The 27,029-nt window shown below is 37.3% G+C and overlaps 3 protein-coding genes across 5 annotated transcripts; 1 reads left to right on the forward strand and 2 right to left on the reverse strand.

Moving 5' to 3' along the window:
- Positions 1 to 623: 623 nt before the first annotated feature.
- LOC122669295 lies at positions 624 to 1,169 on the forward strand. The gene has a single exon (XM_043866040.1). The coding sequence runs from the start codon at positions 667 to 669 to the stop codon at positions 1,135 to 1,137; it is 471 nt and encodes a 156-aa protein (XP_043721975.1). The 5' UTR covers positions 624 to 666; the 3' UTR covers positions 1,138 to 1,169.
- A 3,443-nt stretch (positions 1,170 to 4,612) lies between these two features.
- LOC122669294 (LMBR1 domain-containing protein 2 homolog A-like) lies at positions 4,613 to 18,244 on the reverse strand. 3 transcript variants are annotated; one of them, XM_043866038.1, is made up of 14 exons: positions 17,813 to 18,244; positions 14,334 to 14,410; positions 13,212 to 13,364; positions 11,918 to 12,131; positions 11,430 to 11,516; positions 11,151 to 11,290; positions 9,932 to 10,012; positions 9,086 to 9,150; positions 8,112 to 8,287; positions 7,109 to 7,239; positions 6,921 to 7,023; positions 5,766 to 5,979; positions 5,439 to 5,545; positions 4,613 to 5,333 (listed from the first exon to the last, which is right to left on the reverse strand). In XM_043866038.1, the coding sequence occupies exons 1-14, from the start codon at positions 17,981 to 17,983 to the stop codon at positions 4,818 to 4,820; spliced, it is 2,235 nt and encodes a 744-aa protein (XP_043721973.1). In that variant the 5' UTR covers positions 17,984 to 18,244; the 3' UTR covers positions 4,613 to 4,817. The 3 variants fall into 3 exon arrangements, with proteins under 3 accessions (XP_043721973.1, XP_043721972.1, XP_043721974.1); XM_043866037.1 differs by having other exon boundaries at positions 13,206 to 13,364; XM_043866039.1 differs by lacking the exon at positions 17,813 to 18,244 and having other exon boundaries at positions 13,206 to 13,342.
- Positions 18,245 to 20,592: 2,348 nt separating this feature from the next.
- On the reverse strand, positions 20,593 to 24,657 carry LOC122667066 (omega-hydroxypalmitate O-feruloyl transferase-like). Its single transcript, XM_043863247.1, has 3 exons — positions 24,613 to 24,657; positions 22,747 to 23,202; positions 20,593 to 21,467 (listed from the first exon to the last, which is right to left on the reverse strand). The coding sequence occupies exons 1-3, from the start codon at positions 24,616 to 24,618 to the stop codon at positions 20,601 to 20,603; spliced, it is 1,329 nt and encodes a 442-aa protein (XP_043719182.1). The 5' UTR covers positions 24,619 to 24,657; the 3' UTR covers positions 20,593 to 20,600.
- Positions 24,658 to 27,029: the final 2,372 nt, after the last annotated feature.

Consider the following 27,029-nt stretch of genomic DNA (forward strand, 5'->3'; position numbering starts at 1 on the left):
GATAGAACCTACTCCCATATATACATATTAAATGAGAAAAGATTTCCCATGACTATACATGTAACATTCACATGAGACCTGCCTGATTAGAACAATTAGATTGAATAATAAAAAAATCTAATGTGAGAGAGAAATACTAATCTAAGCGTCGTGGGAAAATCTTTTTCCATTTTTAAATCAAGGAAATATTTTCTAATTTGCCAACCATTTGTGATTTGTGTGGTAGCTGGAAACAAAATTCCATAAACACGTACTGACGTACAGTTTCCACATCACTAAAGTCGAAGCTTCTCTCCATCTTTCTCACCAGTCAATCACACACACACCCGCTGCGTCAACAACTCATTTAACTCGAAAAAGATACAAAAGAAAAAAAGGAAAGAAGAAAGCTCTCATAGCTGCCCCAATTTACAAGGAAAAGTGGGTCCCACTCGCAGCTTCCGTGTATCTCAACTGTCTTTCGTCGACTTTTCAAATTCCATTCCGATACGGAAAAGTCCATCTTTTAAGCTGAAGCGAAACATCTGGGAAGTTGGATCTCTCTCTCTCTCTCTCTCTCTCTCTCTTCCGTCCCTTATTCCTTCCCTTCCCTTCCCTTCATATATATAGAGAGGGAATCATTAACAGAAATACTTGAAGGGTTTGTGAAACTTGAAGGGTTCTGAAATGGGTTGGGCTGAATCAGAGATGAGGTGCAAGAAGCACCCAATGCACAGACGCACACCAGGTGTTTGTTCTTATTGTCTCAGAGAGAGACTTATTAAGCTCTCGATTGCAAATAATGGTGGTAGAGGAGGAATGGAAGAGGCAGCAGGTTCGTCTTGTTCTTCATCGTTGTCTTCATCGCCTTATTCTTCAGGTGCAAGTTCTTCGGATTCTTCTCCACTTCATGATCGTTTCGCTTATTCGGAAGGGAGAGTTGGTTCTTCTGGGTTTTCCTTGAAGAGTCGATCGGTGGTGGGGTTTGGGCCGAAAACGAGTAGGAGAAGAAGAGTTGAAGTGGAGGGTACGGATGGGAATAAGAAGAAAGGAGGGTTTTGGTCGAAGCTGTTACGTTCTACTGGGAAGAAGACCAAGAAGATTTTGTTGCATTCTAGTACTGTTAAAGAGATTTCTTCTCATAACAGGATTTATTGATTTATGTAAATATTGTTTGTTTGTTTGTTTGTTTGTTTATTTCTTACTTTGTTTCTGTAATTTGTTCTATTCTCAGCAAAAACAGAAACAAAAAGAAGAATAAAGCACATTAATTAGAAGAAAATCAAGATCATGTCTGTTTGTTGTATTATAAGTCTCTCTCTCTCTCTCTCTCTCTCTCTCTCTCTCTCTATATATATATATATATATATATATATATATATGGTAACAAATGAAATGAAGTAATGGAAGATGAAATTAAGATGACGGAGGGCAAAAAAGTAACCCCATCACTATCCGTTTAGGTACGTCTGTATTCATTTAAAGATTTTTGAAGAAAAATTTAAATATTTAATAATAAAAAATTAAAGTAAATAATGATCTTAAGGGTTTCTGAAGATTCAATAGGTTCTAGAATATAATAAAAAGATAATCATAATCCAAGAGATATTGATTGAGAAGAGAAAGATTCGGGTTACACAAGTCAGAGATGTGTCAAAAATTTGAATTCAATTCACACCCAAATCCACCTGAATTTATTTTAAAGTATCCGTATTCAGCCAAAAAATATCGAAATCCAAGAGAAATCTGATCAGTTTTAGAGACCTACAAAAACACTTAAGAATCTAGACTTCAGTTCATGCTTGAGAATCGGAAACCACCTAGGTAAAAAAATCAAAGTCAACTTATTGAATAAGCCAAGCGGTTTCAGTTAAAATATTCCAATCCACCGGCTTTTGCACAGGCTGTAGCTAGCCAGGACCGTACACAGAACCGTATTTTTGCTGTGGAGTTTCGGCAGCGGACATCACAAATTTTTTTTTGGGTAATAGCCGACATCAAATTGGAGTAAGGTAAACCTTCACTGAGAACAGAGAAACTTCAACGAAATTGTGTTGTGGGGAACAAGGTTCGTGACCTCCATATCAGATCCCCCGGGCAAATATGACACTTTTGTCTTTGATTTTTTAATTTTTTTATCTTTATCTGTGTAGGTGGATCAGATCGGTATTGCGATCTGTCTCAGTCGATATCAAACTGAGATTATGAACCTTGGTGGGAGACTGGAGAGGGTTCCTACAAGGGTAAGAAGGAAAATGCATGCAACCAATGAAAACCTACATGGGATCCAAATTGTAGAATAAGGAATCGCAATCCTTTGCTCTCACCTGCCTGTGCGGCCGGCATGCAGCCTCACACAGCAAGGACGAAATGATTGCCCTACCCCCACCAAGGCAGGATGCTGAGGCAATGGATAGGGTGGTCATTTTGCCCTACTTGTGTGGGGCTGCATGTCAGCCGCACAGGCAGGCAGCATCAGAGGATGAAAATTGTAGAATGAGAGAGAAATGTCAATGTGGGTTTTCTTTATCTTGAGAAGCACACCTAAAATAACATGTAGAACTGAGTTTTAGTCAGTATTCTCTTGATTGGACACATGTCAAATTTAAGAGCTCATATTGAGGCAAATGTCTGTCATTCACTTTTTGAGAAGTAACAATCTATTAAGGAATTTCTTATTAACACAGTTGTTATATTACTTTTTTTACCCCTTATTTTATTTTAAAAAATTATTTAATGAAGTATCTAATGTAGGGGTAAACTACGGATTATAAAAAATTAAAAGTCATAACATTTAATAGAGTTCATATGTGAGAGGAGAGATTTACCTTTAATATTGAAAAATGACATCAAATGCTTTTCAAAAAAAAAAAAAAAAAAAGGACAATTATTTTGAGACACCTCATATAAAAGGGAGTTGAGTTCGTTTCCAGGGAACATCCAACCGTTGAGTTGTGCCGCACACATCTCTAGACATGCACCGAGATGTGTAACACAGCCCCACCCTTGGCTGCCCTCTGGGCGTGCCTTGGGCGCTAAACTCCCGGGGGAGGAGCCGGATCCTATAAAAGGCGTTAGTGTCACTTCCGTTTGATTCGGACTAGGTTGTGAAAATGTCTAGAGTCCGGACTATTCACAAAATTCATATTCTTAACATTTTTCCATCGTGGAATATTTCTAGTTCCCTTTTTAATATATATTTTTGTTTTTTCATATATTTTATGTTAAAATAAACAATGAAAAATCGTATTTTATAGGGAAAAAAATTCTTTTCCATCTTTTTTTACATGAAAATAGATGAAAAGCCGGAAAGATATTGATTTATGGAACAAGGTTAAACCGGTTGTGTTGCATCTTTAACGACTTTAAAACATTTTTTTTAATTAAAAAAAAACCCATATTCTTTCTTGACTAGTTTATTTAATTCAAGAATAAAATAAGTTGGATCATTGACAAATGAAGCTGCAAAGACGTGAAGAAATTGAAAAGAGACTCATAAGAATAGCAAAATGCTCGGTTCACGTTACGTTTTTGTTGATCCAATCTGAGTTTGGATATACATAGATGACTTGTTCCGAATTATAATATGTTTTGAGTTCATTCCACTCAATATATTGAGCTGTTTCCAATGGAACAATCAAAATAAGCAATAGAATCAAAAGGGGAAACAAATGATAAACAAAAGAGAACAAAATTAGGAAGGATAAAGTAAAGAATGGCCATAATAGAATTGATTTGGGAGTAGCTTTGATATATGATAAGGTATGAGAAAATCGTTTGAGGTGGCATGATCATGTTCAACGGAGGCCTTTGGATGCTATAATACAAAGGAGTGTTTGATTCAGATTGAAGGAATTAAAAGAACGAGCGACAGACCTAAAATGACCTTAAGAGAAATGGTAAGAAAAGACATGCATAATTAAGGCCTTGTATCAAATATAACCTCAAATACAGCTGATTGGAAGATAAGAATCCATGTAGCCGACTCCATTTAGTTGGAATAAGGCTGAGTTATTGTTGATCATATATTTAGAATGACTTGTCATTTATTGTTGTTAAGCATCCCCCGATACCCATTAGGAATTTCTGAGTGGTTTGTGATAATCCTATGATTTTCTTATTGGAAGTTTCTGATTCTAAAACAATTCTTGTTTTTGCAGGGTAAAAAAGATAAACAATCAAGGGTGCAGACAAAAAGGGAAGCAGTCGGCCATCTTGAATGGATTGTGGTAAGTGAAAAATCTACAGATGTTTTTTAGACTAGCTGAGAACATTTAGGCTGTGTTTGGTATACATTCTTGAAATGCACACCACGTGCATTTTTGGATGATAAAAATATTTGTTTTTATCGTTTGAGTATGGGAAATCGATCTGAAATGCATACCAAACGCAGCCTTAGTTCTTTCATCTGTTTTTCAGATTTTCCTGTTGTTTTTGTGATAGAAAGGGATTAGTTTGGCTAATTTATTAGCTGCTTATGCTTAAAGGTTAGATATGGTATGAAAGACCCCAAAAAAAAAAAAATTTTTTGGGGGGAGTTCCACTCTTACATATTACAAAATTCTCTAGTGTGTCATTTTCTATATTGTGTTATAAATAGTATTCGGTGCCCTATTTTCTGTCTTCAGCACAGTTACAGAAAGATACAGTTAGTTCATATAGAGATAACCTTCTCAGTGCTTTAGGAGATCCAATGCCAAAGAATATAGTGAGCACAAAGCAGGAATGTCTTTTCTGCAACCTGTACATGTTGTGGGATTCACAAAAACCAAAAATTGACACCCACACCCAATTTATACAGAAGACTAGCAATTATGTTTCCTCTCTGAATGCATGTATTATCTGGTGGTACCTGTATGATTGGAATCAATGTCATTGTCCCCATCACCATTGTAATCCCTATGGTCTAGAGTTGGTCGTTTTAGTCTCTGAAATATATCATCAAGGGACTCAGAAGAGGAGTCACGGGAGACGAGTTTTGTCTCCTGAACCTGGCGTAGAGGAAGAAATTTCTTGGAGCCAATGTTTGCTTTAATATTTTGAAAACCTGTCTTCATCGATTCCCATGTTGAGGCTAACCCCGCCGCAGATGGTCCACCTGTTGTGTTACCAGACTGGTTCTGAGAGTTGGCTGCAGTAAGCAAAGAAACCTTTGCAGAGGCTATGTTTGTCTCTGATGACTTTGTTGAAGACACTTGTCTTCTTTGTTCTCTTATGGCCATGTACTTGTTTCCAATTGCTTCTCTGCTCGTGCCATATTTCCAGGTATCTTCCGTTGATGATTTTGATTGACTTCCCTTTCTACCATCCTTGATTAAGCTGGTAGTTGCTCTCAGTTCAACAGCACTTTTGCCCTGGAAACATTTCCGAGTTTAGCAGGAAAACTTTCTACATAATAGACTCAAAACTTTGATTCTCTTAAAACATCCAGGCAACGGTATCAAGGGAAGTTTACATACTGTGTCATTGCTGCCCGACTCCGTATCCATACTAATATTGTTGAAATTCCTTGCCAATGGGATAACATGCTCACCAACCTTCCGTCCTTCTTGAAGCCAAGATCGTTCTGAACAAACAAATTCTTGTACCATTCAAGTACCAAAAACATCACTCAATTAAATAAATGAAAATAGAATGGTTTATTAGTTCCAGCGCTACGGTGTAGAGGGTTTCAAGCTCTGTATCCCATAGAAAAATCTAAACAAGAGTATGATAAACACCAAATAAAATTAGTATTACATCTATACTGTCCATCCCCAAAAACTACGAAGCCAGGATCCAGTTACCTTTCTGCAGGATAATTATCCCTGACGCGTCAAATCCATCTGTATCATCTGCCTCATTTTGAAACCTGAATCTTTTCCAGCTCCCAAAAGAATCAATTAACCGGTCAAAGAAATTGCTTGCAACTAACAGGGTGTAAATAACCATAATAAGTGGATAGATTCTATTAAATTCTTTCCCGAAGAAAGGAACAGCATCATCGATATTCCCCATTGTCTGCACAATGATAAAGAATTTTGTTACATAAGTAAAAAAAATTCAATCTGAAAGGAAAAAAGAAAAAAGATGCCACAGTGGAGACCTTCAAACATAATATGTATCCCAATTGCCAAGATCCCAAACGACACTAAAATAAGAGATATAATATAGAACAATCGATATGGGATTGGTTCTTCCCTTCCCTTTTGGTGACCTGCGGCTGCAGAAGGGCAACACCACTAAACCTCCATGAGATTCCACTGAAATGGCCAGAATGCTAATGTTAGGCGGACAGAACACCCGATTGTGTACTATGAGGGAGAATGATGCGGCAATTCTGACTGTTGGATGCCTAGGGAATGGATTGGATGGGTCATGTGTCAAATCTCATACTTGAATTCAATTTTATGCCATCCCATGGATTGAATGTATTTCGGCCTCAAATTCAATGATATATCCTTCCATGTATGTCTATGCACCCTCTCTGTTGTCATGAATCTTTAAATTCTTTGTTCTGCCACTAGGCTGAAACTTGACATGTGAACGGCGGCCCTAGGGGTCTACCTATCTACAGAATTTCATCCTCATCTAACCAGTAAGTTTCCCGGTCTGCAAAGACCAGGAAACCCCTACCCTAAATAAATGTTGCATTTATCTATCTCATCCTTCCTCGTGTTTCTCTATTTCTCTCATTTTTTTAAAGGAAAAGAAAACAGTAGTGATCCTAAAAAGAAAATAGTAGTAATCCTATTGTGTAAAGTGTCAACACACATCCATGTTGGTACACCGTACATGTCAACATGGTATATCTTTCCCATGCTTGTATTAATGTCCTCAAGGTTATACTAATACTCTCTAGTGCTGTTGAGTAGACCTAGGAAGCAGACACATTTCTGAGAAATGAAATGCACACATTAGAGAATTAACAATATAAGAGATGATGGATATAGGAGGCTCACTCTTTCGAAGACAGTGATAGTTCTCTTATGAGTCTTATCCCCTTCAAGATGAATGAGATTGAGAAAGTTGTAAGATATTGGAGGCGCATAACGTGCAACCATCCTAGTGGGCAGGAAAAACATTTAATTATTCTCCTTAGAACAAGACGAAGTTCATCCCTATCCATAGAACCATGAGAAAAACTTACGAGCAAATCATAAGCAAGCTGACTGAACTTGTTTGTCTTGGCGTTAGCGAGAAAAACATTAGCATTCCAATTTTGAAGAGGGAATAATATGTGCACACACACATGTACATCAGGGGTACAAAAGCAAATATCTGCAAAAACAAAAGAACTAATCAAATGGGTATAAGCATAAAATAGGTCAAAAGAAGAAATTGATGGGAGAGAAAAGGCCACAATATCATGACTAAAAACATAAATATGTGAGAGACATACCATCATATAACAATGGTTTGCAATGGTAATTTTCACCCAAAAAAAAATCATAATATTTATATGACAGGGAGTCTGATCTGACATGTTGAAATCAACCCTAACTTTTTGACAGATTCTGGGCCTATTCACCAAAAGGCTTGTTGATGTTTCCGCCTGAGTGCGTTTCTCGTGCAAGGACCGTGTGTGTACAGGCCTGCACGTGTGAGGGGTGTTGATGTATACATTTACGTTGCCCTTACTTAACAGTTCAAACTTTTAGGCTAAGCAGTAGCGCATAAGGCTAGCATCTTAAAACTATCCTACATCTGAGTCAAGGCTCCTCCATTGTGATTGTTACATCCTTGTTTTAAATCCTGGCTTCTATAGCCAACTTTGACACAAGGACAGTTCCAACCTTACAACATTGGAAGGAAATAGATTGTTTCTTCCAAGAGTCCATCACCAACCAAATGACTTTCTGAAAGTTGTCAATTGTCTTCAGACAGAGACCTTTCCAAGCAAATTCTTTAATAAAGTTACACCAGGTATCCTACTGAAAAGTAATGTACTAAAATCCCCAAACTAAACAGATGTTTAATTCCTCACATGAATATACAAGAAATACATTGCTTGGAGTATTCAACTGTCTCTAAATGTAATGCAACTCCCTGTGGATTTTTCAAAAAAAAATTAATGTGGAAACACTTAAATGTTGATTCCAACTAATTTATCACATTGAAGACTTAAATCTCAAAGGATTTTCAGAAATTACCTGTACAAGAGCCTCTTGCTTCCGAACAGCATTTATGAGAATGGAGAAAAGAGACAAATCAACTCCACTTGGCAGTATGGTAGCCTCTGCCAAAAGAATTGCAGCGGATATGCACCCAAGTATTATAGCCAAGAGTTTCTCAAGTTGCTTTCTCAGTATACATTTCCAAACCAACTCTGCAAGATCCAACAATGATTTCAAGGATTATAATTGCTCTATTCATTCAGCACCTTTAGAAAGACACTTTTTTGGCGTCAGGTTACATCAGATGATGCAACTGAGAAGCAAAACAGGAAATGTTTGAAGACCAATGAACATAAACCAATGCACCTATTGTGAGTGCAACTTAACTTTGAAATTTCTCTCCTCTCCGAAGGCTCCGTTTGTTACAATGTACAATGTTTTACAGGATTTGTTAAATCAATACAGACTTGCGTAACGATTTAGGAAAAATGACAAATATTTTACTGAAATGGAATAGAAAAAAACTGGAAAACAATTTCCATTTGAAATTGCAGGATTTTGTTTTTCCGGAAAAAAACCACAGTATCTTGATCATTAATACACTTGGCACTCATGGAGGACCCAATCCCCATCGTATGGCTGAATTATTTCCCTTAGTGAACCAAATTTGCTTCCTTATTTCCAACCCAAAAAATAAATAGAGAAATTGAAGAAAACTACAAAGTAATATTTATTAATAATAAATTTTGAAGAAAAATATATAACAGTAAACAAATGGAGCCTAAACATAAAGTGGAACCTTTATTCCTACATTGGGAATTTTCATAGAAATTCATTATATATGTCCATTGAAACAAGCTTTTTATGAAAATGAAGCAACCATCTGAAGCATCCCCCTAAAACAGTTCATCATTTAAGAGCCTCAAATATATCAAGCATCAGCCGTAATACAGTTCGACAAGGTCTGAAAAAACGCCCAAGGAAACCGAAGTATTCAGAAATTGAACTACCTATCATATCAAGGAGGGATCCTATTTTGCCAGTTCGACAAGGTCTGAAGCTTGAAACATATTTCCTGCAATGACAAGATATAGGAAAGTTTGTAAAAATGAAGGCTATTATATGTGGGCACTCTATCGTGGAACGCAATGCATAACATTCAAATTTCAAACAACTGGTACTCTATTCCATAAATGTACTTGTTAAACTGGAAACAGGCCACAGTTCAGAATAATCCACCCAAGCTTGGATTACCCAATAATGGTAGTGAATATTATAAATGAATACAATAAATTACTCTTCCTTAATAAACAAGACTCTAACATTTTATGTAATATATATTGCACATGTAATCCCCGCAAAGATTGTGTGCATGCACGCTGTATATTTGTACATGTGCTTGTCTGTGCATGTGTTTGCATCCTCACAAATTGCCACCCCCAAACCTTTCCCACAACTGTTTTAACTCATTTGTTTGATTTCGTCTATTAGACAGACGCAACTGGCTGAAATAAATTTGGCTGGGAAGAGAGTTAATTTTGAAATATCTATTCTAAATAAATCATAGAATTGTATAATGATTTAAATATACCTCTGTCTTTATCATTCCATTGGTATTGATTTATATGACAATGAAGTTCATTCCCCATGCGGGTTTCCCACTAGCGATACACTACAAAGTAGTACATCTAGGGAAATCTTACCCACCTAAAAGAGAATATTATTTTCCCATTACCTTATCAATTACATTTCCTGATCCATAAATCTTTTATTCATCAAAAAGCAAAAAAGAAAGGAAGAAAAATAGTCCTTAAATAAAGGAAGGCAGACAAACAAAAACCAGGTTAAGGGCAAACCATCCAGTAGCACTGCGATGCTCATAATTTTTTATGGTATCCTCCAGTTCAAGGGCCTCTGTGACATTAGTCATATACTCACTGCAAAAGATTAAATCTAGTTAGATATAAATGGAACTGATACCTTGAATAAATAGTGTCAATGTCTTTAAGACAGTAGACTTATGCACAAAATGACTTCCTTTAATTAGGAGAAGTGTTTTCCAGACAAGACTATACAGTATCTATGACTAGAAATGTATTGACAGTATGAGATAAATGAGCAGGTGTACCAAGGGCATCACTACTGCAAGAATAATAAACAGAACCGCAGCCATAACTTTCTATACAAGAACCTGAAAAAAAAAAAAAAAAAAAAAAAAAACATTTGATGTGCTGAAACTTAGAAGGCTCTTTCTGAGAGCTACTATGGCAACCCATTGACTTTTTCTGAGATTATGATGTTTTGGCCCTCAAATCCATGTAACAAGTTTTACCATAGGCTTAAAGGTGTGAGTAGGGGTAATCTGTAATCTCCTCATTTTAAGTATATTTAAGTCACTTTAAAGATGAATGACTAAAAGTAGTTAGTCAAGTATGAATTAAGGTTTATAGTGCGTACTTGTTTTATTCAGAACTGAAATGAGGCTGCAACTCAACGAAGATACTCTTCCTTCCCCATTTGGTTCCCATCCCCAAAAAGAGGCAAGCTCCACAAAAAACATAACTGTCTTTGAATACTTCCTGTCTTCCTTCACTTCTCAGAACCATTTCCAAGCCCAAAAACTTCCATCCAACTTCCTCAGACCATACTTTTCCCCAACCACCCACCAACACACCATAACCCTATTCCTAATTTTTGTGGAGGGAAAGTGAATAGAAATTTTATATATAGTATGAAAAACCCCAATTTCTAACTGCACAACAAAAACCCTAGTTTTCACAATTCCAAGTACTACCATGAGTCTTTCTTATCCACAAGCAGTTATTCCTCTTCACTTCCATCTATCCAAGTACTTTCTTGTGAATTCACTCTTTCTAGAATACTACATCAACTTAGGGTGGCTGTCCTACACCACTTTTAATATAAAAAGACGGCACGTGTAAAGGCAGGGCAGATATTAAAATGATATATAGATGCAGATGGTTTATGAAATGAACCAAAAGAGTATATGGGGTGATTCATTCTCCACTATAAACAGCCGCCACCATTTAATTTGCTAACTAGTTTGTGCAATACCTTTTGTACCGGTAATACTCTTCTCGAGCTCTCCTAAGTTGACGCCTAAGTGCAGCCATTGATTTCTCATCAGTATCATAGTCCATATCACTTTCTCCCAATCTACCTCCTTGTGGTTTAAAGGAGGGGTCTTCTCTAAACTGGAAGACAAAATTAAAATCAGAAAATTGATCAGAAAGAGAAGAACAATGTTTCAACTCATTAAATCAGAACTCTATGCCACTTTTTTCTTTTGGAAAAAAATTATATTATATTTTAGTAATTCTATACAAGACATACCATCTGACGCAACATATTATCGATCACGTCCATGTAGGGTCTTAAGGGATCACGCTTGGACATCTGATTTGATGTTGCTTGAGCAACCTAATGGAACACAACAGCATCAAATATGTAAGGTTGACTATGTAAACCGAGGATAATAAGTCAGTTGCAAGACGTTCAACTGTAACATGATTGAACCATGTTATCAAATACAACCAAGATGGATCTTCTTGATCTTGACAGCTAAAAACAGGTGATTTTTTGTTATATGAATTCGGTGCAGCAGCCGAAAAACAAACTTCCAGAAAATTCGGTACAAATGAAAAATAAAATTTACAACTAAAATGTGAAACTACATTCTTTCCATGAATAAAATTCACACAATGAGACTGAACATGAATATAGATACAAATTTACAACTAAAATGTGATTTCAAATAAACAAATGAAATCATACCACACACACACAAAACACATATAGAAAGACCAGTCAAAAGTACTTACAACAATAGCATTTGAAAATTCTTGATGCGCATCATCTAGTTTCACAGCCATTTTAGCAACCCTATGGGAGAGAACCTTCTGGCGAGTGGTCCAATCTGCATTTCTCCAAATGCTCTTTGGAATTGCACTCAAACTAAATCCAAGAAGAAATGCACCAGTAACGAGCCCAAAAGTATTTGAGCAAGCCATGGCTAAACCAACAACACCTCCAATCCTGTTGAGATAGAAAGAACCAATGAGACTGAACATTCTAACTTGCTCAAAAACCATATAAATAAAATGGTTGGGAAAGTAAAATAACAATGAAAGAGCAAAAAATGATCCCAGCATATGGTGGACCATAGTTATTTTCACGATGGACAGATAAACTTCATTGCTCATACTTGCAATGTTTGCCTTTCTAATGCAGGAGGAGCAAGCTCAGATGTGTTCAATATGGTTAGACCTCAAAATAGGGGTCTTAGAATTGTATTTATTAATTGGGTGTTGTAACACTACAGGCCTGCAGCGTAGGATAACTTTTAAATTAATAGTAGTCTCAATGTACCATCAATTTTATTTAATTTTGGGGCCCAGAGGTAATGGCGTTATTTAGTAGATGTTGATTTAGTTATTTAGGATTTTAGTGTTTTTTTTTTGGAGGGTGGGGGGAGGGGGGGTTCAAGTCCTGGGATACAAGTTAGTGTCTAAAGAATCCTAGAATCTTCCAATTTCGCCAAAAAATTCTAGTCTATGGACAAGTCGTTTTAAGTCTCTCTATTCTAATCTATCATGGTTCAGATCATCCTCTCTCCCATTGTTCTCTCTCTCTCTTCTTGCAGATACTGATTTCAGGTCCTGGTTTCGTTACATCATTAATGTAAATTGCATGCATGTACGTATTATAAACAATTTTTTCTTTACGCTCTATACTTATATGTTTCATGCTTGTTGGGGTCTACCACTATTCATGGTTCAGATCATCCTCTCTCCCATTGTTCTCTCTCTCTTCTCTTGCAGATACTGATTTCAGGTCCTGGTTTCGTTACATCATTAATGTAAATTGCATGCATGTACGTATTATAAACAATTTTTTCTTTACGCTCTATACTTATATGTTTCGTGCTTGTTGGGGTCTACCACCATATACCGCTTTCCCCCATGCACGATCTTTCCGATTTCTAAGTTACATCAATAATAAAAATACTAAGATGCAGATTCTTTAATCGAGAGACTAGATCAAGCTAGAATTCAAGTACAAATCCAAAATGAATAAAGAAATTAATAGAAGTTAGGATAAGAAACAAACCAATACCTGTGCATAATAACGAGTAGGATAAGTCCGAAAAGGCCAATAGATCCCACAATCAGATAGAACAATAGGTTTCCCTGTACGCTAGTCTTCAATCTTTCTTTCACAGTGAAATCCCCAGCATCTTCATAACCCTGAATAGTGGGCACCACAGCCCTGCTTAGAAAAATACCATATAATAAAAAAAATGAGGACATCTGTACTATTGACTATTGAGTTGCATAACTTCATAAATGTATCTTAATTCGTATGTATTATTTTACTAGATCATCATCGAATATACGATACAATGCAAGCTGTAAACCATCTTATACAGGAAAAGAAACAAAAATGAAGCATGGCACACGACTGTGTACTTGGAATGTACTAGTTAACAACTGGCATTTGGAATCCATCTGTAAACTAATGAACAGAATGAATGACATAAAATAAAGACCAGTGAGCACGATCAACTTATAAAAATCCATTAACCCAAACCTAGTTCCATATAAATTATTTTGATGAGAGTCATGAAAGAATAAAGAAGAGAAATAAGATTTCAAATAAGGGAGAGATAAACAGGGGGAAGGAGATCTAAAAATTACAATTTAAGGGGAGGAAGAATAACTGCAAATCTATGTATGGGCCAACAAATAGTACATACTAATGTTAAGTGCATGGACAGCTCAAAAGAATGAGCAGTCTGGCAGTCTTTGAAAAGCCAAATTAATCAGGACAAAACATCCTATAATAGTTGAAAAACGCAACACCCAAGTGAGTGAAACATACGCATGCACAGACAATCTCGCAAATGCCTAAGCCTCTTGCAATCTAATTGCCAAATTTGCTTTCTTGTTTCAGTCTAAAAAAATTAACCATTTCAGATTTTCAAAAAAAACATGCTTTAACTCATCTGCACAGCAGTGAGACAGAATAAATATTTTAGCAAAGTGGTAATAGCTGCATAAAATATCAATGTACAAAGAAAGGACTGTTACACAAAACAAGGAAAATATCCACTGAGGAATTGGAACAAAGTACGCTGCTTCAGCTGTACTCGGATCAAGACGAGAGTAAGAAGAAAGGATAAGTGTGGTCACCAAGATAATCAACGCCAAAGGAAGAGAAGGTTCATATATAGCATACCAAGTAAGTATAAAAGTGCTCCAATATGACCAACTCCAAAAGAAAGCAATGCCTCCATTATCTTGTTCAGTTATTGTCTGCGGCACAGATAAGGGGAACCAGTTAAAATACTCACTATGATTTAATAGATAAATAAGTTAAAGAGGTTTCACTATGAAATACTCCAACACATGATACACATCATAACTATATGTGCAAGATCTTCTATTCCAAATAGCAGCTCACATTCATGGGAGAAGAGGTGGCTTCCTTGCATCAGGCATGAATTCTTAAAATAGAATGAACAAAGGAAATCAGGAAAAAGGAGATAAAGATAGTCAAATTTGGATTCCAAATCCATTTGTGCCAAGAGTCATACATATTGATCCCATCTGTGCCACAGCATGCATCTACTGCTTGACATTGTCTAATCTACTCTAAAGGACTACATGGTCAGTAAACAAGTGAAACATTACATCATGTAGCATTCAAAAAAAAAAAAAAAACCTAGATCACATAGCACAATCAACAGGACAATTGAGGTCAAGATTTGGAATTGTCTCCTATTAGCCTTCCAAGTAGAGATTCCTCTCTAGGGGTACTATCCTAACTACATTTTAGACATTCTATTTAATTACTAAGTTTTAATGTTGCAAAGTTTTTATATGTAATTTAAAGTTCAATATTTATTTGGTTTATGATTCATATTTTTATTAAAATAATTTAAAATTTGCTATTTAAATATTAATATTTAAGATCAAATTACCTATACATTAAATATATTGACTACTTCACTTGTAAACCCTTAGAAGGTGTTTCAACTAAACTAGTAAGAAACACAATGGTAAAATATTTCCGTAGACTTTCATATAAAATACAAGTATACTGTGTGACCCTAAGACTTGAATACAATCCCCAAGCCTTTATCGCTTCCCCCTGTTTTATCTTAAGTTATATGAGATGGGCCAATCTGCATATGCTCATTAAGGTTTAAAATCATCAAATAGCAATGCTGTTAATCTGTATAAGACAAGAAAATAAGAGAAACTGAATAAATGTAAAAAAAGATTCTGGCTAAAACAGCCATTTTGGTTCACTGAAATTGATAAGATGGTCAAATGGGCTAATTTCTAGCAAAACTTCCACCAGGGGTTTCTCAAACTCAGTACCTACTCCTACACAAAAAAAATTTGGAGTTACTGGCCACATCAAAGCAAATTTTATAACAAAGAGACAATGTCAAATGGGAATAATGATTTGATTATTCAAGAGAATTCTAAAGTAAAGAAGAAGCGCCTGAATCAGCGCAGGGCCGAATCATCAGCAGGTTTGGAACACTGCTGGTGACTTCTCAAGGTTCCGCAGGAGAAGAAAGAAGCTCTGGGTATCCCTTTTCTGATTGCCAACTGCAACCAAAAATCAAGCTCAAAAAACAAAAAAAAAAAAACTGCCATAAAAGTCTCAAGCAGACGGTAATGCCATTTTTCCAAGTAACAGATTCCACTGAGCAAGGATTTGTTCAGAAACTTTACAAAGACGGTGGATAGAAGGTATAGCTGGCTGCAGACCATTTTACTAGGGTCTTTACAATTTTCAAGAAACCACTTTGACAAAAGGAGACATAACCAAAGATATAATATCAGAATTTACATCATCAAAATTCGTCACATTGAGACAAAAAATAATTTAACTATCCAACTCTTTTTCCAGGCTCCGCCACATCCAATGAAAGATAATCTTAGAAACAGTAGCAATTCCCATCCTTCAGATGCCCTAATAGTCTCTTGATACCCTAAAATATGTAAGAGAAACCCAGAAAATTGGCACGTGAATGTAGCTCTCCTTCTTCTCTATGCAAGTACTTCAGGGATTCCAAACATCAAGCAAACGGTTGCCCTAAGATTCGAGATCCATTGCCAAAACATAGGTGGCTTCTTCAACAATACTCAAATAGGATCTTTCCACAACTGAGTTTCCTCACCTCCACAACAGAAAGCACATCCCATCTCTCTGAGGACCATTGCCCAGTGAGCCTCATCCATCTTCCACGTGACCATGGAACAAAGCAATGAGCTGAGGGAATCAACAGTCTTATACCTCCTATCCAACCATATCCTCCGACGACACCTCCCCATTCTGATGTATGCCCAATGAACTTCCAATTACCCATCATATCATTCTGCAATCTTCCTCTTGTAGAAATTTTTCTCTCTGCCTCTATCCTGCTATATTTTTGCTCCTCTGGACTAGCCAAAACAATACTTATCATATGTGTGTCCATCTCAAATCAACAGAGCAGGACTTTTATACTCAACAAAAAATTTATCTCCCTACATGCTGTCTATGGGCTTTCCCCTCATGGAGCCCCAACAACAGTCAGCAAAGCATCCATATGGTAACCAAATATCCACATTACACCCAAGGAAGGCTCGGAGTTCAGTATCTCCAAGTACATTTCCAAGTTTCAAAAATTAACCATACAACATTTCCTTGTTGAGGAGACTTCCAACCTTAAAGATGGTTTCGCGGCATCGGTAATTCCTCACTCCACTTAAGTCACAACAACTAAGGAGCAACCAACCCAGTATACCCTGCTCTGAGCAGTTCAATAGGACTGTGGAAGAAAAAGCATCTCCCCATGCTTAATCCAAATGACAATTGATCTCTGAGCAGTTCGATAGGAATGTGGAAGAAACAGCATATCCCCATGCTTAATCCAAATGACAATTGATCTCAACTGACTAAACCTTATCCTAATTACTTGAGGTTGGCTGCAGAAACCCCACCTGAGACAGATGTTCAACCTTATGGACCAAAATAACTGGAGCAGGAAGTGAATTCCATTGAAATACATGTCAAGCTGAAAATGGACGATCTTCAATACTGAAACTAGCACGAAAAGTTAGTCATTCTATCCTACCTCAGTTTACAATCTCAAAAATATCCAGAGATACAGGTTCCAAATCATAGTAGAGACAATTTTGAATTGAAGAAAATTTTGTTCATTTGTTCTTTGTTTATTCTCTATTTCTTCAGTTGTAATGTGTTTTTTGTGATACACACTGAACTACAACAGTGATGCATTATAGAATTTCCTCCATCATAGTTCAAAACAGAATCAAAAAATTCCAATTCCTATCTTTATGACTATTATCTTTCCAACCAATCCATCCATTCAATGAAAGCATGAAATTATACTGATATTTATTTAAGTAGTCCCAGCTGAATCCCTAAAATTCAATACATCAGGCAACTTTTTTTCATGAATTGCCCCAAGTCTCATCCGTCAATTAACGCAAACGAGACCAGTTGATTTATCGAACAATTGAACAAAACAACTATCCGAACCCGGATACTTAAAATTTTAAAGGATTTATCAGATAAATAATTAAAATTAGCAGGGCAAAAGAAGGAAGTAGGAAGGAGAATCTCTGGGTTGGTGAAGATTAAAAAAGCGAAAGGGTTAGGTTTGGAGGGAATCAGGGGATGGTATTTCTTACCGTCCAAATGTCGGCAGGGACGAGGATGATGATGGAGAGAGAGCAGAACCAAGCGTATCCCACGGTGAAGAGGACGTAGCGAGGGACGTCTGGGCCGGCGAAGTACCTCAACGTCAGTATCACCATCCCTAATGTCAGGGGTAGCGAGATCAAATAGAACAATACCCACATCTCTCCTTCTCTCTGTGTTCCCCCAAAAGAAAGAAAAAGAGAATTTTGCAGAGGAATTCAAGCGAGTCAGGAAGAAATGGTTGGGAAAAGAAAAGAGAGAGGAGAAGGTAGTTCCAGAAGCTTTAACGTCAAGTGAAGGAAAGGGAAGAAGAGAGGGGAGGAAAGGAGACAGACCCGGTCAACAGATCCAGAAACCGGTCACCTCCACAAGCTCTTCCCTTCCAACAAATCTATGGAATGCCATATCTCCATTTTGCGTCTGCAATTTGCACTCAAATGAGTTTCCTTATCACGCCTCTAAAAAAGGAAACAAAAATAAAAAAGGTATGAGGACGCTACCTGGTCGCAATCAAGAAAATTTCAAAAAAAAAACCTCGTACGGTCAGCTGGTTTTTGCCACGTGGCATACCTAATAAGCAAACTCACATTACGTTTTAAAGGAAATGCAGATGATTTTGCCATGTGGCCTGCCAACTAAGCAAACTTTTTAATTTTTGTGAGTAAAAAACCTAAGCAAACCCAACCATTGAAAAGGGGTATCCTTCAGAATTCGGTTCCTCTGCTCGTATGTAAAGATGCAATTACATGTGAGAGACAATCATTTATTCTATTTTTTGCCATTTACAAGGGGTGGAGGGGTATTTATGAAAACAAAATAAACATGTGATTGGTTTTAAGATGTATGTTCATCTGCATGTGCGTGCAAATGATCCATTCTCATCATTCATTGGTTTCGTCATTTGTTAAAGTAAGGACCCTTTCTACTAAACTTAATTTGTATGGCTTACTTTGTTTGCACGATTTCCCTTGTATTGTCAATGCTAGTATATGTCACTCATTAATTTCTTTTCGGGGGAAGGATTTATAAGCAAGAGACATAGAAGAGCACACCAATGGTTGCAATAAAATGGTATCAATCATAAGAGGATAGTAAGGTTATTTCATTATATAAGAAAAAAACAAATAAACATAGAGGTGCCAGAATTCCTACCCAGCAACCCAGAGAACCTTTTCCCTTTTCTTTATTACGACACTTGGCAAATTCATATAAATCTCACCTGCCACACATAAAGTAGGGGAAGAATTAAGATCATTAGTATCATCTTTACCAAGTGTCAACATTAAATTTTGAAAAGAAAAAAAAAACTCAGTCTCACTAACCAGAAAATGATTGCTACGCTGCCAATGTGTAGTTTTCCTCTCACATATCTATTAATTATTATTTTTATTATTTATTCGGAAAATATGGATTCCACATGGATGATATTTTTTCCACAACACCCATTGGTGTTGTATGCAGATTACTTCCAACACTGACTGTGTGGAAAACCCTCTCCATTAATTTGAAAATGTTTGGGTCTTCATCCCCTGGCTCAGCCCATTACAGTCCCACTGGATAGGCTCTACGTATCATTACCCAAGTCTCCCAGGATGGCAACAAGAGGGGAGAAAACCCCAAACCCAGCCCACTAACTTGAAAATGTTTGGATCCTCATCCCCTGGCTCAGCCCACTAACACTCCTACTGGACAGGCTCTACGTATCATTACCCAAGTCTGGCAACAAGAGGGGAGTGAAACCCAAACCCACTTTGCACATCATACTACTTAGGGTTTTGTATGACCCCCCCCCACCTCCCCAACCTTGTCCGATGATGAGGCCCACCTTATTTAGTCAAGCATAGCATACAAAGTGAAGTAAGGCGAATTAGGATTTGTGGAATCTTTGATGAGAGCAGGGTTTGTACACTGCGAATGTGGAAGACCCATATGATATATAATAATGCTCATTCATGAATATGTTGTCCATATTTTCTAGTAATGTGTTAATTTTCAATTCAATTCATTATTATGTATTAGCGAAAGAAATCTATCTTATTTGAAGAATAAGGACCATCGAAGGAAAAAGAGAAAAGTCTCAAACATAGAGACCTTTATGTTTGAGAATTTGATACTGATCATCAAATTTGACAAATGACCTATTCAAGAGCTACCTATCTACTAACCCATATGGTTTTAAGACCAGAGCATGCATTAAACCAAAGGGGGGGGCTGATTCCCCTTCTTTGTTCAGTTTCTGACCATTTTGATTATGTTTTTGGGCACTTTGATTGAACAGAATAAGAGGTCAATTTCGGTCGAACATGGTTTGGCCGGCCTTGTCTGCCTTGGATTCATGCACCTACTAATTAGACATGGCTGCTAAGGAGTTTCTTGACAGGCCATAGCAACTAAGTTGCAACTTACCAATCACTTATATTGAGGTAATAATCCCACATCGGTTGTGGATGCTCTAACTATCAAGTATAAGACCTACAATAGGTCACCCCACTTTGAACCAATTGGTTTTGAGATGAAAGCTTAATAACTTAGATAGGTAAAAGAAATACATAGAAAGTTTCCTTTTTAATAATAATATATAACAACCTTTCTCTCTCTCTCTCTCTCTCTCTCTTTTTTTAAACTTTTTTTTACGTATATAAAAAGGTAACAATAGCTACTAGAGGTACATAAGACCTTGTTTTCATAATACTATATATTTTTTTCTTTTGCCAACCCTATGAACATTATCATATCATGCCTATTAGGGCTATGCACATAACACTTTTTGCCTATAAATTACACTAGCATTAGTTCTTCAAAGATCTTCATTGCAGTTACTGGAAGACCCAACAACAGATTCATGCCCTTCTTGCCTCTTCCATGAGAAAGGAACAAAACAACTTCTTTTTCAGGCAATGTTACACAACCTGACTGTGTTGGTTTCCCCCACCCAAAATCTGTAGTATCAAAATCCAGTTTAGTCCATGTAGTGATCAACACAGTAGCTGTCAAGGAAGGCCTTTGTCTTGTTACTTCAAAGTAATCTATGGTAGACCTAATATAGTTATCATTCACTAAACTGATTGCTTCTTGCACCAATTGAACTGCAAAGGATAATGGCTTCTCAATCAACTCTCCAGCACTGCAAAGACAACATGTGAGAACAATTCCATTACCAAAGTATCCCTTTGGCAGTGGTGGGTTTAGCTTTGACCTTCCATCTACAGCAAAGAGAAGCTTGGTTTGTTGATTTGGTTTCATCTTAAGAGCCTTACTTCTGGCTCTCCACACTAAAGCTGTTAGTGCTGTGAAACTTGTGCAGCTCTTTATGCTGCTGCTCCCATCCTCCATGGCCATTTTCTTCAAATGTTCTAGCTTGTCAGAGTCAAAAAGAAAGGATTTATAAAGCATTTGCTCTTCTTGATAAAGGGTAACCATGTTGGATACATCATTCATCTCTTTGAATTCATTGTGGGTGAATTCAATCTTGGGAGATTGTTTAGATCTTAATATGTATCTGTCTAGGAATGGAGGGACAGTGAGGGGTATTCCTCTGGCAATTTCAGCCCATGAATTCACAAACTCCATTGCAGATATCCCATCAACCATGCAGTGATTTATTGTTATGCCAAGCACAAACCCTCCACATTTGAACCTTGTCACCTGGTAATAAAACCAAAAAAAGAACAAATGAAGTTTTAAAAACTGTAGGTCTACCAGCTGTCAAAAAAATCAAATTTTGAAGAAAAACAGGGGTGAATCCGTCCAATCAATACCGATTCGGACCAATCCGGATAAATATCGGCCGAGACTGATATCGATGGTGCCACAAGTTTTTCTTTTTAAGAAGAAGGGTTTTGCCAAACATAGAGAGTAACTAGACAAAATTGCAGGCCCAGGGTGGTCTTCTACTATAAGGAACAAAAATGGTATTACACACCATAACTAAAACTTTAATGACATCATATTCAAAATTGCTTGTTGTCTGATAAAGATCCTCTCGCTGGGTGTGGTGCAGTTCGGGGTCTGAAGCTCGACATGTGGAAGATGCTAAATTCAACGGTGCCAAGCTTGCTCAAAAAAAAAAAAACTGGGTCAATTGAGCTCGGCACTATTGAATTTAGAATCTTCCATGTGTCGAGCTCCAGACCCCGAACTGGACCACACTCTGAGGTTAAAGAATTGAAGAGGATTTTTATCTTGGTTACAGACTCAATCTCAATGTAACCATGCTTGTATACACCAAATATATTCCTATAAGAATTTCTTCCTATCACAAGTTTTGAAGATAGCAGGCAGTTTTCCTCCACCCATGGTCAAGGACCGAGGTCTCTAATGGTGTGCAAAAGGTAGGATCATTATCGTCTCCTGTTCCCTGCCCTGTACAATGGTCCAGTTTCTCTCATAGGAGAAGAAAAATGACGACCTAACCCCCTATCCGAACACACTGCCCGAGGGAGGTTAAAACGTCATTTTTGCCTCCCTATGAGAGGAACTAGATCATTGTACCGGGCAGGGAACAGGACAAGAAAAAATTTCGCAAAAGGTACCAGGGACCAATGGTGGGAATTATCAACTTCATATCATAGTGGGCAGAGCATTTATGACCCTAAATGTTTATGCTTTGTCTTTACCGAAAAAGGTTGAGGAAAACTTTATTACAAAAAAAATGTGGAGGTAAACTTTCTCATTTAAGATATTGTCCCCTCTTGATTTTTTCACTCTACGTGGCCCATCACCAGCCATGCACGTGATGAAAGATATGTATATTTTGTAATCGCATGCATGCAAAAGAAGAAAAAAAATCCTCTCCAATTCCCTAAAAATGTAGTGTGAAAAAGAAAAACTAGGTCAATCGAGCTCTCAGCCTCGAACTGCATAGCACTGCACATTTAGGGAAGTGGAGAGGATTTCAATATATGTTTGTAAATGTACAACAAACCTGTGCTGTCAAAAGTGGCATCTGTAAAATGTTTTCAGCTCCAGAAACAGTATACACGAGCTTCCCTAATGTCATAGGATCAGGAATTGTTATATCCCCTAAAGCTTCAATCTCATTGTCTGCAACAGCTTCAACAAAGGGTACACCTTTGTTTGTACACTGGACAATCAGTTTTCCTTCGGAATTGATCGTTAAAATCCCTGCAAGTGGATAGAATTTAACCAAAACCTTAGACAGTGCTTCTTTGATCACTTCATAGACGATCTCAGTACTCTTTGTGTTCTCTTCATCAGTCTTGAAGCAGTAAAATGTTTGGATAATGGTTGCAACGTTCTGATCAAGGTTCGAAAGGAAATAGAAACCATCATTAGTTTCTCCGGCCGGTCGGATTAAAACGGGTTCGGTCTTCTTTATCCTAATTATTCCTTCATTTATGCTCAATCCATCCATCTTTAGCTGCCACAGTAGATCAAAACACACATGAGCAACGACTTAAAAGATACAAATTAGAAAAGAAGCATTTATGGTTTAATTTAACCATCTACGACTGGCTAATCAAAGCCCGTTCCAATTTCTAGTTTTCTGAGTTTCTTTTTATATAGAGTTTTTATTAAAAAAACTGTATATGAAAAGATGGGAGGACGAAAATTAGTATATCAATTTGGATCCTTTATGGCCAGGCAGCCGAGTGGCCGTTGTGCGGCCTCACACAGGCAGGGCATGGATCCCACCTGGGGAGAGTGCTCGGGCAGTGGGGGCAGTCATTTCCCCTCTGCCTGTGTGAGGCCGCACAATGGCCACTCGGCTGCCCAGCGGTAGAGGATCAAGATCCCCTAGTATATTGGACCAACACCCTTAGGAAGTTAATATGGTATAGAGTCTGGTTGTTAAACTCCCAAATTTTCATCCGGTCGATGTTTATCAAGACCAGTGTTATTCATCACACCATGCCTACACATCCCAAAACTTCAAGAAAAATTTAGGTGGTCGTGCAATTGCAACTGGATTTATCTCAAGGCATGAAAGTTGTATCCCTTTGAGTGTACTTTATATAAAAACAACGGGAGAGGGATAGGCACACCTCTTGCATATGGTAAGTTAGTGGTCGCAACAATTATGGTGCGGGATGGAGTATCATACAGGAGGGGCAACTGGGTCATTTCAAATGGGGCAGGGGGGGGGGAGAGACAGATAGACAGAGTGGGTGCTAGTTTATAATACACGGGTGGTGTGCCAAACCTTTTCTCATAAACAACATATGGCGGGAAGACAAAAGTCACAAAACATGAAAGACCTAACAACTTTTATTGTTTACATTCATGGAAGATTGGAAATTTCATCCACCCACCACTCATATTAAATGATATCAGAATGCGATAAAGTCATGGATGAAGGACAACACTATTCCTAAATCCATGGATCGAAAATGAACCAGACTATCTTACGCGTCAAGGATAGGACCCTCCTTGCCAGGAGCCGGCTAAACTGTTTATCTCCCTTGGGACAAATAAGAACTTAAGGATTGCAGACTCATGCATGCAGTCTCCCCCCGGAAAAATATCACCTCAATTTGTCTGCCTGTCAATTTCCTCAATTTCCTCTAATAGAGGGAGGTGGACTCCACTTCGGGCAGTGTGTTCGGGCAGGGGGTAAGGTGGTCATTTTTGTCCCCCTATTAGATGGAATTGAGGAAATTGAGGGACAGACAAATTAAGGGGATAAAGATCCGTCTCCCCCCCCCCTCCTCTCTCCTTCCATCCATGTGTCTAAACTTAGTTTAGAAATTCATGAAATTATGATCATCTCTAATTAGGGGATAAAACAGATAAAAATACAAAATGAAAGAAAATGGTAATGAAACAATACCTCCATGGATTTTGGGAAATGGAAAATAAAAGAAGATATTGTAAAGGCCTCTACTCTCCTTTGTGTAGATGATCAAGTGTGTGGGCAAACATGAAAGAGTAAGTAGTGCTATAAATAGTTGCAGAGACTTTAGATGGCATTGAACTCATTTTTTATCTTATTAAAGGCAGCTGGGGATAAGGTCATCAATGGCTGATGTTACTGCAAGGAAGAAACTGACTCAGAGATTATTATTGGTCATGTTTAGGGTGTGCTACTGTGCTTTTGATTCCAAAGGAAAGGCAGTTGTAAGCCAAAGCATAGCTTTCATTCCTCCTAACAATTAAATTAGTAGGCTGTTGGATATTAATCCAGACCCAACTGTATTGAAAGATCTTTCTCAAAGTTTTGGCTATGAATGGTACACATCTCGTTGGATGATTTGCTGAAAGCTTGAAACACACGTTTGATTTTTCAAAAAGGTCATTAAGCCCGGGTCAGGAGAAAACATGGTTTGAGGTATCGGTCCATATCGTATCGGTTACAAACATGGTTCTAAGTATTGGTATCGTATCATTTGGTATGGGCGATACATACCAATTTTGCTAGTCATCAATATTGATACCGTGTCGTTACTGAATCAGTAACACAGTACAGACAAGGGGTAAAATGATCAAAAAACTCATTTTTTAAGAATCATAAAGACTCGCCTAAGTTTAAGAAATGACCAGACTAGGTCTGAGTCAATCCTAGTTTTCATTGACTCCACATTTTTTCTTGAGTTATAATTCACCGAGTCTAGTTTTTTTTTTGTTTTTTTTTATTAAGCCATATACAATTCATAGACTATAATTTTGGTCTATAACTAAACAAAACCCTAGAATTTATGTTCAGTGTCTTCAATATTAGCCTCATTTCCTCCTCACTCGAGAATGAGAAGAAAGAACATATTAAGGATTCACAAATAATATTTTTTGGGGGTAAAAGTCTGGGCACATGACCCCCTTACCCCCATGTATCATGCGCTCCCATTGGTGCACACCGTTACAGCAAACAGGCGACTTACCCAACCTTCTCCCTTTCTTTTATTAGTTATAAGAGGGGCCACTTATTTAATTAGCGAGAAGCCATGCATGGATGGATGATTAGATTTTTCTTTATCCATTTATAGAAGGGCATCAAATGCTAATTAAACTAAGTACAAGAAGTCAAAATTACAAAAATCGAAAGATTGTAACTTTGGTGGGTCTTCGATCACATTCTCATATCCTATATCGTTTCTAAATGAGATAATGTTATATCTACCATCAGCAATGACGCCCTGAAAATGATATGGTTTCCTCCTTAATACCTTATCCACAAGCTTGACTTTTAACTTAATTAATGATGAAGAAAACTCATTTCTTGTATAAAGTGTTTATTCTTTTTTAAAAGAAAACTCATTTTCTGTATAAAATGTAAAATACACGGATGAAAGTTCTATGTGGGAGAGTTTACTGCCATGGTTCAGGTTTTCGTACGAGAACCATTCCTGTACACTAGATTCTGCGTATGAGAATGTATTTCGTATATGATAATCCTGATCCAGCCTCCTAAAATGACTGCCCCATCCCCATGAAAGGTGGAAATCTTGCCACCATAATGCCAATGTGCATGTGTTCTCATTGACCTCGTGTACACACAGGGGCCACACTCCCCCCACAAAAAAATACCTACTCAAAATGTATAAGAGAAAGTTTTCCTTCACCCATGATTAAGAGTTCACCCATGAGCTACCATCAAATTACCTCTCTTTTTATTTATTTAATTTTTTTTTTAATGTGTGATTCCAAATTGTCGGCTAATGTGGGCCAATCCTGATGAAGAATGTGCAGCACAAACCCAACCACGTGATTTATATCAGTAAGGGTTGATTCTTGTCCATTTAATTTGGATCGAACACACTGTTCAAGAGAGGGTAAAACGTCATTTTTGCCTCTCTATGAGAGGAACTGGGCCAATGTGGGAACAGGACAAAAAAAAAAATTCCATCTAATTTGCCCAGTATGAACTGTCTCTTTCAGCATATTCCCCCTAACCCTATTTCAGTGATTCTTCAGTCCTACCTAATATTTCTAACCCTATTTAATTGGGTCTTTCTCATACTATCTCTATCCCATTCCCAATTTCTGATCACATGCCCTTTACCATTTCAACTTACTCTGATTTACGTACCCCTTATGTCTAATTCAATATTAATTATTTCTCACTCATGGTGTGTATAACCCCTTTAATGAATATTTCTAGGTGGGCTGCAGTTCTTTTCTTCATTATTTCTTTTTATGGGAATGGCTAAAAGATCGCAGCGCAACATTTGATGTCAGCCATTGATCTACTTCAAGGCTAATCCTAACCTTTCATTATTTCACAAGCCTTTAACCTATTACTTTCTGTTACAA

The sequence above is a fragment of the Telopea speciosissima genome, chromosome 7 (genome assembly GCF_018873765.1).
Source record: "Telopea speciosissima isolate NSW1024214 ecotype Mountain lineage chromosome 7, Tspe_v1, whole genome shotgun sequence".
In the NCBI taxonomy this organism is placed as follows: domain Eukaryota; kingdom Viridiplantae; phylum Streptophyta; class Magnoliopsida; order Proteales; family Proteaceae; genus Telopea; species Telopea speciosissima.